The 14018-nt window shown below is 39.0% G+C and overlaps 1 protein-coding gene and 1 pseudogene across 1 annotated transcript in view; one reads left to right on the top strand and one right to left on the bottom strand.

Moving 5' to 3' along the window:
- Nucleotides 1-3154: 3154 nt before the first annotated feature.
- LOC101295474 lies at nt 3155-5213 on the bottom strand (annotated as a pseudogene).
- An 8413-nt stretch (nt 5214-13626) lies between these two features.
- Nucleotides 13627-14018, top strand: part of LOC101295187 ((-)-germacrene D synthase-like) — a 4166-nt gene continuing 3774 nt past the window's right edge. The window contains exon 1 of the mRNA XM_004309029.1: nt 13627-13733. Coding sequence (XP_004309077.1) covers nt 13627-13733 — 107 coding nt within the window. The remainder of the gene's footprint in view (nt 13734-14018) is intronic.

Below are 14018 nucleotides of genomic sequence, written 5' to 3'. Positions count from 1 at the left end.
TGATGTTGGACCTTCATAACCACACTAGTTTTTAGCAAAATCACATTTTTCCGTTACGTATGACCAATATTTCACATTCTTTCCACCTCATTCTTAATAATGACTTTGAAAAATCATATAAAAAAATCGACTCGAGATTTTTTTAGTTCTGTTAGTTCGAGAAGTACTAAAAAATTAGAACCTAACAGTGTAAAAAAATTAATGAAAAAAAGAACATGCGTTTTCAACCAAAAAAACGTGTGCTATATATAACTCACGGTTTCCGATGAAAAATGAGCTTTCGACCAAAAAAGTTCAAGTTGGAGAAAATCTAGGAGTGTAGATTCCCATGAGATTGGACCTTTATAATCTCACTAATTTTTGACAAAAATCACATGTTTTTCGTTACATATGGTTAATATTTTAGTAAATTACTAGTGTTCTATTTACAAAAACTAAAAATGTTATTTATGAGAAGTAGTAAAGTATTAAGAATAACAAAATTCATCTTGTTTAAGAAAAAGATTGGAAATATTCATCGAATTAAATTTTAAGAAATGTGTCATCTAATCTATACTAATTCACCTTACAATGCTAATTAACCAATCATGTAGCAATGTCTTCCTCATATTGTCGTTTGAAATTTCGTATACCAACCTCCATTTAACTGCTTTCAAACTATTTCCTTCTGATTCAACAACCAACCTCCATTTAACTGCTTTCAAATACTCGACCGGTACTTCCAAAAGCTCAGAAAATTGCTCATCACAACTCCCAGGATTTTCTTGATGGCCAACGTCACCGGAACTAATCTTATTGATACGGGTGTATCTCCCGACTTAGAGAAAGCAAGGCCCAAGAGAGCAACCCGAGCTCCTCCTTATTTGCAGGACTATATTAGGGAGTAATCTCCTAGTTTGATTCGAATCAGATATGCATATCTTCTAGTATTTCCTTCCTAGAATAAGTGGAGTTGTTTCCTTTATAAGTTATTGTTTGTAAGACCTTATTATTCATCGAATGATATCGAATGATATGAAATAAACGTAACTTTAGCTGCAAGTATTTGTTTGTTCTTGATCTTCTTGTTTCTGGAAAGAGGTAGTGTCGGAGGCCTGTGTTCGAAACAATCTCCCATCAGTTTGGTGCCAGAGCCCGGTTTCTGTTTGGTGCCAGAGCCTGGTTTCTATAGAAAATATGGCAATTTCAAACACTCCACCAAGAGTCGATCAAAGAGCTAGTTCACTAAACAAGGTAATACAATGCATACCACAACACATATTACATTAGATGGAGCCATAATACTTCCACGACTTAGAAACAACCATAGGTTTTTAGCCTAGTTCACAAGCACAATACTACTAAGTTCCCAATATCCAGAAGACTTGGGTCGATCATAGGATAGATAACAAGTAGATTAGACGGTTAAAACACGACTCATACACACAGCACATTACTTGTTCTCGGGCTTTTCTCATGATTAGAAGAGCTAGAGGCCTCTGAGGCTGGAAGCGATCAGCCTCCTAAACTCCTTAGCCTCTTCAGTATCCCCATCTGGGCAGTCAAGAGTCATGTGACAACCATCCTTGCCACAGTTACCGCAAGTCATCAGATAAGCAAAATCTTTCTCTCCACTCCAAGCGATGTAAGAACCCCATGCATATCCCTTAGGTAAAGTTTCTGGACGATATGGTGGTGGTAAGCCTGACCTTACTACTTCCCCACGAGCCTCCTCCCTTGCCAACATGGCCTTAATCGTCATCTCGTCCCGTTCTTCTGAAGTGAGCAATAGATATTCGCGAGTGCAGCCTAGTTCGGCTAAAAGAGCATCTGAGATCCAAGAATCATCTTTCACTGCGGCTAAAACAGCATCTGACATCTGAGAATCATCTTTCTCCGGGCTGTTCGGCCTTGACTTCTTGGCTGGGGATGGTCTTGAGGATGTGGGTGTCAGTTCCGGTGGCGAGGATTTGGGGCTTAGGCTCATGGCTGGCTTTATGATACGTAAGCGTAACCCTAATATTTTCTTATTGATATGAAAATACAATCTAGCAAGTGCCTTATATAGGCATAGAAATAAACCTATTCATACTATAACTAGGAACTAAATCCTGATTAGGACTAGAAATCCTTTATTCTAAATAAAACAAATCCTAATGAAAACATAAAAAGTAAAATATCCTAATGTTGAAATGAAATATGTAGGAACAAAGCTAATGCTTAATTTGCAGAGTCAAATGTTTGATTATGCTTTGACTTTATTTTCTTATTCCTCCTAGCAAGTTGTTGGGAAGTTGTGTTAGCAAGCAATGAAAGAATGTAGGTTTGTTGGGAAATTGATCGATCTTGCACTTTTATTTGAACCATTTACTCTTTTTTTCGATGATGAGTGTTTTTATTTCGATGATGAACCATTTACTTTTGTTTGCGTTTATCAAATTTGATTCTGGATCACAGTTGCTCATAGGCTTTCAACAATCCTAGTAACAGCCTCTGAGGGAGTTTATTCAAGATTATATCATATACAGAGCATGACAGAAAAGTAACATATCGCATACTGTTATCTTTGAAGTGTGCAAACAGCAAGGGAACTTTAAACAGCCTCAGGCATATGTCTCCAAGGGTTTTGAATGTATTAGTATGGTAGTAGTTTGTCACCAAAATAGAGGTGGCACAAGGTTAATGACAGCATAAACTGTTGGGTAGAAGAACGAAGTAGCAATGCATTTTCGATATATTGATAAATGAGCAAAGTTGTTCACAGTTACAAAGACAGTATGCAAGAGAATAAACTCGCATCAAAGTAAATTATGGTAGCTCACATAATTTAACCAAGACACCCCGGATTAAAGAGCTGACAGAAGATCATAGCTTCATAGAAGTTGAAGAATAGAATAGGAGTGATTCCCCAACTTTCTGTTCCTCTTGCACATACAAAATCCTTGATCAGTGATTCAGTGAAGCATTTCCACTGGTTTAACCCTCAGCAGTCAAGATCATTGGTCAAGAAGAGCGCACAATCTTCTGCACGAGCTTCTCTAAACATTCTCCTTAAGGGAGGGCAAGAAGCCTTAGAACAGTGAACTTTCATTCTTCAGATATCCAAATTCTCTTTTACTATGCATTTGAAACAGTAGCATAGCCACTTAGAAGTCATAATGTTGAACAGGGTCCTTTAGAGCTCAAGAAAAACACTATCTACAGTCTTGAGCAACTCCACTTCATCTCCACTTGCAATGCCAGGATCAATATAACACAGCTGAAACAAAATCATTGCATCAGTCCCGATCCTAAAAAAACAATACAACCAAAGCAAACTGTTATGTTCCAATAGCAAACTTCTGCCATCCTCTCTTTTCCTTGAGTGATCTTTCCATCTCTGCTGTTCTCTGTAATCATGTTGCAGACAAGTCGAAAGGGATTAAGATGTTTAGTAATCAAATTTAAAACATAAATGCTAAAGGTAAGATGCCACACAGATTTCATAAAGGACAGAGAATTACATGACCAGGGTCCAAAATTAAGAGTGTGTTGCTGCATCCCGTTTTGTTGATTTTTGACTTGAATCCCAACAATGGTTCTCGAATGCCCATCATGTTGGAAGTACAAGGGTCTGCTCAAAGAACCTCTATGAATTAGGACACAACATAAAAGGTGATCCTTTAAATGTCATTTGATGTTCAAACAATAAATTCGTGGGATAGAGAAACTTACGTTTTGTCACTAACAATCACCCGGTGGTTGCCGGTTCTGGTAACGTTACCATCATTAAAGTAATTCCAGATCCAATCCATGAGAACCTGATGACCCTTGCTTTTCCTGAAAAATTTATTTCCGGAATTATAATGACTTTTCCTACACCAAGAGTCACCTTTCTGGCTAGTAGAACAACTCGACTTTTCATGGCAACTGGGACTCGCTTGGTTAATATCATGACTCCTTTCCGGCAAATATCTATCCATTGGTCCACAAACCTGAATTGCTTTCCTCTTTCCACCATTATGTATTCTCTTGACCTCTTCCCCAAGACCTTGAACCCAGGAAGAGAGAGATAATATGGTTCGAGTTCCTTGGGACCAAAATCCACTATCCTTGCTCGCAGCCCAAAAGAAAGGAAAAGGGCAGCACATTCAGTTGTTCCAATCCATCTTCTCAAGCCATAAATTTTGTTAGCAAACTGATCAGACCCAGCTGCATCAAATCCCTTTTCCCAAGCAATCTCAAGTTTGGAGTGATGGGATATCAGGAACAAATCCTGCACCACCAAACAAAACATCTCGAGTCTCTTGCCTTTGCATAAGCAAATGTGAGCTAAGCATTTGAATGTTACGCCACCCACAACCCCACCCAGAATCCTTGGATCGAATGCTCTGAACATGATCAGTATAACCACACAAAATAGTAGTCGTATTTCTAGGTTCCAACTCCAAACACTCTCTCAGCAGTGCCATCACGCCACCTTCAATCTCATGGAAAGTGGTCCTAGTCTGTAAAGCAACCAGGCAGGAGACACTTTCCTCCATGCTACATTGTCCATCACATCTCGCAAATGGCAACTCTCTAGTTGTTTGATTATTCTGCACATATATACATATGAAACTACAAAGTTACTGGACTAAACTTCAATCTCCATTATCAAAGAACAACATAAGATTAACATGTAAGTTCCTCCGCAAAATCTACGAAAAATCCATCCTTTCTCATTAAAAACAAAACCCAAAACATCAAATACAATCATTCTAAGACCCAATTCATACTTGTGTATTAACATATGAGAATCTAATCTATCAACACAAAAATTCAAATAATCACCACAAGCATAAAACTTTACCACATCACTCTTTTCTTAAGCTATGAACACATCAAGCAATACAGAAGAAAACTAAATTAGAAAGCAAAACTAACAAGTACCATGCATGGATGGTGGAGAATAAGGTGCAAAAGCAAGTTGCTGGGCAAACTCCAAGTCCAAAGCCAGTTGCTCATCTTCAACCTCAAAGTGACTATTCGCATGCCTGCAATTCAATTTCACATAATCACTAACCTGAGAATGGCATTGGACAGCTCACCTCAACGATCATCAATGATACTTCAATGGTCAAAGTGGTAATTGCTGACCGGATGTCTGTCCTTGTCCAGTGCATTTCCTCCATACTGATTGCAACCGTTGTGAGCATGTATGTCAACTGGAGAATGGGGTTGGTAGCTTGGGCTGTGATGCCTTGCCACTTCATTGGTGGTCTCATTCAAGCCAAGTCTGCAAAGGGTTTTGCAGGAGACTCAGCTGCTGCACATAATGAACTTGTTTCTCTTGCTTTTCTGAGTCTGCACAAAACATAAGAACCGTTGCATCGTTTTTGTTAAAGTTAATGCTTAGTTACTTTCTTAACCTTATGCTAGTTTGGTTAACTCTAGTTAAAATAAACTTTAGTTAATCTTTGACTTTTGTGCACAAGGTAGTGTGTCTAAGAAGACATATACAGTGAACTGATATAACAGTATCAGATCTGCTATCTTTGCATTACAAAAAAACAACATCAGAAAAATATATGAAAGAAGAGGACTGAGAGTAACAGCTCCAGCCCATTTCATCAATTCTCTTTGTATCTATTTGATTCTACTATCATCTCTGTATCAAATATATAGCGGTGTGTGTGTGATTGAGTGCAGGAGATCAAGATCAAGGCAACGTACCTGATTGAAGTGTGAAGAGCAGTTGTATAAGAGTGCAGCAAGCTTGGATCAGAGGAGGTGAGTTACAGAGATACCCCAACAGTTTTTCCATGAAGATCATATACTCAAAAAGGCCGAAATATCTCTAGAAACCCCCAAGAAAAGGAGCATGAGACAAAGTATTAAGTTTGGCATAATCCAGGGAGTTTCTCTTTGCTTATGGAACATTGCACATGCTGTGGCATTGTGGTACACAACAGTTTTAGTTCACAAGAATCAATCGAGCTTCAAAAATGGCATAAGATCATACCAGATTTTCTCTCTCACAGTACCTTCAGTCACAGAATTGTGGACATTGATTCCCACCGTCATTTCTGCCATCAATGTGCTTACTCCTGCATTCGAGACCCTTGACCGCAAAACTGAAATAGATCCATGTACACCGGAAACTTCAAATCAGGAGAGAATCAAAGGGAATATTGAATTTCAAAATGTTGAGTTTAATTACCCTTTGAGACCAGGAGTAACTATCCTGAACAACTTCACTGTCCAAATTAAAGCTGGAACAAAGGTGGCTCTTGTCGGTCCAAGTGGAGCTGGTAAATCTTCAGTTCTGGCCCTGCTGCTAAGATTTTATGATCCCTTGAAAGGTAAGATACTCATTGATGGAAAGGAGATAAGGGAGTACAACTTGAGATGGCTGACAACACAAATAGGGTTGGTGCAATAAGAGCCTCTACTTTTTAGCTCCTCAATCAGAGAATATCTGCTATGGGAATGAAAGTGCTTCTGAAACTGAGATTGTAGAGGTATCAAGGGAAGCAAACATTGATGAGTTCATAAGTAATTTCCTGATGGATATCAAACACTTGTTGGGGAGAAGGGATGCCAACTTTCAGGAGGACAAAAGCAAAGAATAGCCATAGCTAGAACATTGCTAAAGAGGCCTGCAATCTTGCTTCTGGATGAAGCAGCAAGTGCCCTTGATGCTGAATCCGAAAAATCTGTGGTGAGCGCATTGGAAGCGATAAATTTGAAAAACAAAGGAGGCCTGCTGTCCAAAACCAAACAGATTACAGTTGCACATAGGCTACAATAATAAATAAACTCAGATATCATCATTGTCATGGACAAAGGTGAGATTGTCGAGTCGGGTTCCCACTCAACCCTTATAACAGCCTCTCAGGGAGTTTATTCAAGATTATATCAGATACAAAGCATGACAGAAGAGTAACATATTTCATACCAAGGGAACTTAGAACAGCCTTAGGCCGGCGTATATACTTGATGTAATAGTATGGAAGTTGCAAAATAATTTCCTATATACTGATAAATGAATATGTTATGAACTGGTCAATGTTTATTGTTCTTAGTTAACGTTGAGTTTGTTTTGTTGTTTCCTAAGTACAAGGATAATGGGATTAGCCTTATCCTTAGTGGTAGTTTAGGTGGGCAGTGTCCTTGTTATTTGGAAAGTCAGTTGTACACCCATCTATTTAAGATGAGGGAATTCATTCAATAAAGATCATCAAGAATTCTATTTAATAACCTTGTGTTATTAGAGGTCTCGGTTCCTCGATAAACCGTTGTCATTTCCAATCAATCACCATAGGTCCCAGTAAAACCAACAAGAATCACCCTGAGTATGTACCAGAATAAACTTGTTCTCAGTTTCAAATTCAGTATACAAGAGAAGAACCGCCATCATAGTTATTCTCTTTTACTATGCACTGATTTCAAATCTAACAACAGCATAGCCACTGACATTAGTCTTAATGTTAAACAGGGTCCTCTAGAGTTCACGAAACAAAGCACTATCTACCGTCTTGATCAATTATTTTTTTTTTTTTTTCACTTAAGAAGGTAATATAATACATGTCACAACACATATTACATTAGATGGATCCAGAATGCTCTCACGAGTTTAAAAAAAAAACATAGGTTTTTAGCCTAGTTCACAAGCACAAGACTGTAACTAATAAGTTGCCAATATCCAGAAGTTCAACTTTGGTCGATCATAGGATAGATAACATCACATACGGTATTCATAAATATAGGGAAATAAGTAGATTACAACGTTAAAACATGACTCATACACACAGTACATTACTTGTTCTCGGGCTTTGTCTCATGATTAGAAGAGCTAGAGGCCTCTGAGTCTGGAAGTGCTCAGCCTCCTGAACTCCTTGGCCTCTTCAGTATCCTTATCTGGGCAGTCAAGAGTCTTGTGAAGACCATCCTGGCCACAATTACCGCAAGTCATCAGATAAGCAAAATCTTTCTTTCCACTCCAACCGATGTAAGAACCCCATGCATATCTCTTAGGTTAAAGGCCCTAGGGGGGGGATGAATAGGCCTTTTTTCGAATTTTCGTTTACTTCTGTATCTGAGGATAGCAATCACTTGTGCTATCTCAGATTCACAGGATACGAGTTTGCAAAAAGTAAATTGCAGCAAATAAAGAAACAACACAAGGATGAATTTTACTCGCAGAAACCCTGAATGCAGAGAGAAAAACTGTGTATCTCTAATTCTTGAGAGACAAAAATTTCCACTAAGTTGAAGTAACTTCTTACAAGAATAATAGTTCTAGTGATACACTACCACAATGTTATCCTTCCTAGTCCCGAACTAGTCTAGACCTATTCCCTCTCTTGTTTCTAAGCTCTTACAACATGGAACACTTTCAGAAGCCTTGTTCGTGAATTCAACTAACCACTAGCTGATTCAACCTTGAATGCTTCTTGGGTTGGTTGCACTACACATCCCTCATGGTATGCAACATGATATGAGTTGATGAAAGAAGTTTTGAGTTCAAGCTCTAAAGTTTACAGTCATAAAGAAGACTTAGAACAACATAAACAATGCAAGCTAAAACTAGACTCAACAAATAAAACGCAATAAGGCAGTTTTCAACAACCATTGAGCAAAGCCAAAGCTATAGATATATATAGGCAGACAAGGCATCAAAGTTGATCCAAGCTGACCTCAACATGTTTCAGAAAGGTTTAGACATAAGTGTTTGGCTCCCATACTGAAAGGGATGTGTCCAAACACAAAGATGACACAAGCAATCTCAATAAGACAAAGAACCCTTTCCTAAAACATGAACGATTCAAAACAGGGAGCAAAGAGGTTTCAAACCCTCTTACTCAGTCCATTAGTAGACCTTGACACAGCCAATAGCGACTGGTCTTTGAATCACACAGGGACCAGCTTTGTATTGGATAATGTATCATAAAATCTAAGCTGGAGCCTTGAGCATCAAACCATTTGGTCACGGGTTGGCATAACAAAAGATCTCAACCCTTAGACTGGTTTGAGCACCAAGGCACTTCCCACAAACTCAGTTGTCCATTTGAATTTAAAAAATACCTATTAAACTAATATAACAGACTTTGAAACTCAGGACAGCAAAAAACTTAGTAATAGGATAGCAAGCGAAGCTGCTAACCTCTGTGAAAAACAGGATAAAAGGATTACCAACTATCCTTATACCTTCATAGGTAAAGTTTCTGGACGATAGGGTGGTGGTGAGCCTGACCTTACAGTTACTTCCCCACGAGCCTCCTCCCTTGCCAATATGGCCTTAATCGTCATCTCGGCCCGTTCTCGTGAAGTGAGCAATAGATATTCGCGAGTGCAGCCTAGTTCGGCTAAAAGAGCATCTGAGATCCCAGAACCATCTTTTACTGCGGCTAAAACAGCATCTGACATCTGAGAATCATCTTTCTCCGGGCTGTTCGGCCTCGACTTCTTGGCTGGGGATGGGGGCACCAGGTCCGATGGTGGGGATGTGGGGTTCAGCCTCTTCCGCGGTTTAGGGTTAAACTCCTTCAGAGGCTGTTACTAGGATTGAGTGGGAACCCATCTCCACAATCTCACCTTTGTCCATGACAATAATGATATCTGAGATTATTATTGTTGAAAGCCTATGAGCAACTGTGATCCAGAATCAAATTTGATAAACGCAAACAGAAGTAAATGGTTCAAATAAAAGTGCAAGATCGATCAATTTCCCAACAAACCTACATTCTTTCATTGCTTGCTAACACAACTTCCCAACAATTTCCTTCCACAACCCGGATTCGACACTACCATACACGTAGGGGAGTTATGGGTATCTACTTGGATCTAATTTTAACACTGCATTTCTGCGAGATTTTGGACACTAAGATGTACAGATAGCAACCTACTACTTAGGTTTAGGAGAAGGTATAGTCTTATACTCTGATTACCATATCATATCACTGTTGTTGTTCAGAAGGATTTGATTATATGTAGGTTGACAGGTTGTCCACAGACCACAGATCCTCTTCAGGTCTCAAAGTTTAAATCGACGTCTGCAATATAAAAACATGAATTAGTGCTTACGATCAAAACATGTCATTGCATATATAAAAACTAAAATATGTAATAAGTGCTTACGATCAGGATGAGTCCTGTCCCATCGGCCTCCATCATCTGTTTGAACATTCTTTTGAATCTCTCTCTGGACTGGTTGCTCAACATTCTGATGGTCTGGAACAGCGGCTCGATGTGGCCCTCGGGATTCAAACTCTCTTTCCGTGCCCTGCACAAATTTATTTTCTTCTGATTCAACAACCAACCTCCATTTAACTGCTTTCAAATACTCGACCGGTACTTCCAAAAGCTCAGAAAATTGCTCATCACAACTCCCAGGATTTTCTTAATGGCCAACGTCACCGGAACAAATCTTAGTGATACGGGTGTATCTACCGACTTAGAGAAAGAAGGCCCAAGAGAGCAACCCGAGTCCCTCCTTATTTGCAGGACTATATAAGGGAGTAATCTCCTAGTTTGATTCGAATCAGATATGCATATCTTCTGGTATTTCCTTCCTAGAATAAGTGGAGTTGTTTCCTTTATAAGTTATCGTTTGCAAGACCTTATTATTCATCGAATGATGTGAAATAAACGTAGCTTTGGCTGCAAGTATTTGTTTGTTCTTGATCTTCTTGTTTCTGGTGTTAAGAGGTAGTGTCGGAGGCCTGTGTTCGAAACAATCTCCCATCAGTTTGGTGCCAGAGCCCGGTTTCTGTTTGGTGCCAGAGCCTGGTTTCTATAGAAAATATGGCAATTTCAAACACTCCACCAAGAGTCGATCAAAGAGCTAGTTCACTAAACAAGGTAATAAAATGCATACCACAACACATATTACATTAGATGGAGCCATAATACTTCCACGACTTAGAAACAACCATAGGTTTTTAGCCTAGTTCACAAGCACAATACTACTAAGTTCCCAATATCCAGAAGACTTGGGTCGATCATAGGATAGATAACAAGTAGATTAGACGGTTAAAACACGACTCATACACACAGCACATTACTTGTTCTCGGGCTTTTCTCATGATTAGAAGAGCTAGAGGCCTCTGAGGCTGGAAGCGATCAGCCTCCTAAACTCCTTAGCCTCTTCAGTATCCCCATCTGGGCAGTCAAGAGTCATGTGACAACCATCCTTGCCACAGTTACCGCAAGTCATCAGATAAGCAAAATCTTTCTCTCCACTCCAAGCGATGTAAGAACCCCATGCATATCCCTTAGGTAAAGTTTCTGGACGATATGGTGGTGGTAAGCCTGACCTTACTACTTCCCCACGAGCCTCCTCCCCTGCACCCAGCCAAAAAAAAAAGAAACAAAAAAGAGTTAAAAGACATGGAAAAGTCATGTCAATGACATGGATGTTTAATGAGACGATAATGACTCAAGGAGGAGCAAATCAGAAACATCAGAGTTAACGACAGCATGATCCTAATTAAGCAAAGTAGTGGTGTTGGGATCATTGAAGTCACAAATTTAATACACATGTATGATACATAGCACATAACTCTGAATGATTATACAGCAAAACGAGGAAAACTTGATCAGTATCATATTCTATTGACTATTCTCTGTTGTTCAATTCATTCATTAATTCAGATGCAATGCTGAGCACTATTGTATTGTACTAATTCCTCATAGAAAGCATATATATAAACACAAAAGCCTAATCAACTTGCAGATAATAATTGGATGAGGAACATGGTCAGTTAAAATTGCCAGCATGAAAAATAAATAAATTAAATCAGGAGCATACATACTTGCCAATATGGCCTTAATCGTCATCTCGTCCTGTTCTTCTGAAGTGAGCAATAGATGTTCGCGAAACACATGAATTCACCACAGCTGAGTCTCAGTTCTCATCGACAATTAACATTTTCGCAACTGAGTTATATGGCTTAATTTGGCTTTGATCAAACATGACTACATAGAGGTTGTAGTCTTTGGTATATGTCTAGTGTCACAGTGTGTTCAAACATGTATGTTTTGCCATTTGAGGCTACCAAAAATATGGCAATATCAAACACTCCACCTAGAGTTGACAAAATATGAATCAGTAAACAAGGTGATACAAATGCATGCCACAACACATTAGATTAGATGGAGCCAGAATACTATTACAAGCTAAAGAACCATAGGTTTTTGGCCTAGTAAGTCCACATGCACACTGTAACTACGTTCCCAATATCTTAGGTAGATCATAGGATTGTTAACATCATATATTCATATAGGGAAATAAGTAAAGTAGACGGCTAAACACAAGTCAGTACACAATGCATTACTTGGTCTTGGGCTTTGTCTCATCCGCAAAGATCGAGATGTTGCTTCATGAACTCTGCGGCCTCTGGAGTACCCTTCTTCGGGCAGTCCTCATTCATGTGAGCTGCGCCCACGCCACAATAGGTGCAAAACATCTTATAAACAAAACTTTTAATTCCACTCCCAGGGGCGTAATAACCCCATGCATATCCCTCTGGTAAAGTTTCTGGAAGCTTCTCTTTTAACCCCGTACAAGGATAAAGATCTTTCTCCTTCATAGCTTTGCACCCCAGTGGTATTGAATGAAAGACATAGAAAAGTCAGGATAACGAAATGTATGTCTTATGATAGACACTCAATGAGAAGCAAATCAATTGAAATGAATTCAATCAGAAACATCAGAGTTAGATCGGCGGCATGATCCTAATTGATCCTAATCAAACTAGTGGTGTTGGTGATCAATGAATCTTAATACACAAATATGATACTGATCACATAATTACACCCTAACTCTGAATAATAATCATACAGTAAAATGAGCAAACTTGATCAATGTCATTAATTTTTTTTTAATGTTCTCTGTTCTTCAATTCATTCATTAATTCAAACAAATAAAACACTATTTGTATTGTACTGATTCCTCGTAATTAACAAGCAATCAAAACAAAAACAAAAACAAAAAAAAACATGCAGCATAGCTTTGATTAAGCCCATCACACTCTTCTTCCTAAATTGGTCTGGCGGGAGATTTCGATCTTCGGGAGTCAAAAATAACTTGGCTAAACGGGATGCTGAACATAGATCGGTGCTGTCCGGCTTCGCCTTCTTGGCTTGGTTCGGGTCCGTCGGTGAGGATGCCAGGACCAGATCCGATGTGGGGTTCGGCCTCTTCGCTGGGGTCAGTCCCGGTGGTGAGAATTCCGGTGACGAGGGTTGGAGCCTCATGGTCGTCATCGCTGGCTTCGATTAGGGTTTGGCGTCTCCTTCAATTCGGTTGCTATTTCGATCCCACATGAGCAAGGCCTCGATCTTATCTATATAAAGACGCGGTTATGGCGTGTCATCATTAAACTTGGGCTTTCAGCTTAAAATCGAATCTGGGCTTTGGGCCTATGTTCATTTCCATCTTTCTCAATTCTCGTACCCTACTTAAAAATACGAAATTACAATTATACATTTATACTCTAAAGTAAATATTACCAAGTATTTTGTGTATACGGGAGCCATTCTCGTGAGAATCCATAAGTTTAGGACTTTTCGTTCTTAAAGGTCCTCATTAAAAGAGCTCTCCTTCATTAATGTCAAATATTACCATATATTGTCTAATAATTAGATCATTATTACAGGATTTGGTAGTAGTAACAAGGAATTATGGAAATTTTGGGGAAGCTTCATATATTAGGGACTCATATCCGACTTGGAGAGGTCAGGGCTGAAAGTGACGATGTTAGCCTAATATTGGTGGTGAGGCTAAAGAGGTTATTGAGCTGTGACACGCTTAAAATATGAGAAACTCACTCACCATGTATGCTCATTTGAAAAGTCTTGCTTATTGCTAAATGTGAGATTTCTGATATTAGACTATGTAACCCGTCATATTATTATGAGTAACAAACGTGCTATATATGATGAGCGGATGATATCACACGATAACTATTTGAGTTGTTTTCAGTCGAACGACATGCAGTATATTGAACTCACTCACACGCTTTGTCCAGTTCGAGCAATCACACTGTGGCAATCCTCTCAAATTCATTTTGAAA

The sequence above is a fragment of the Fragaria vesca genome, linkage group LG7, assembly GCF_000184155.1.
Source record: "Fragaria vesca subsp. vesca linkage group LG7, FraVesHawaii_1.0, whole genome shotgun sequence".
NCBI lineage: Eukaryota > Viridiplantae > Streptophyta > Magnoliopsida > Rosales > Rosaceae > Fragaria > Fragaria vesca.
Note: the sequence above shows the minus strand (reverse complement) of the source record. Positions and strands in the feature narration are given on the sequence as shown.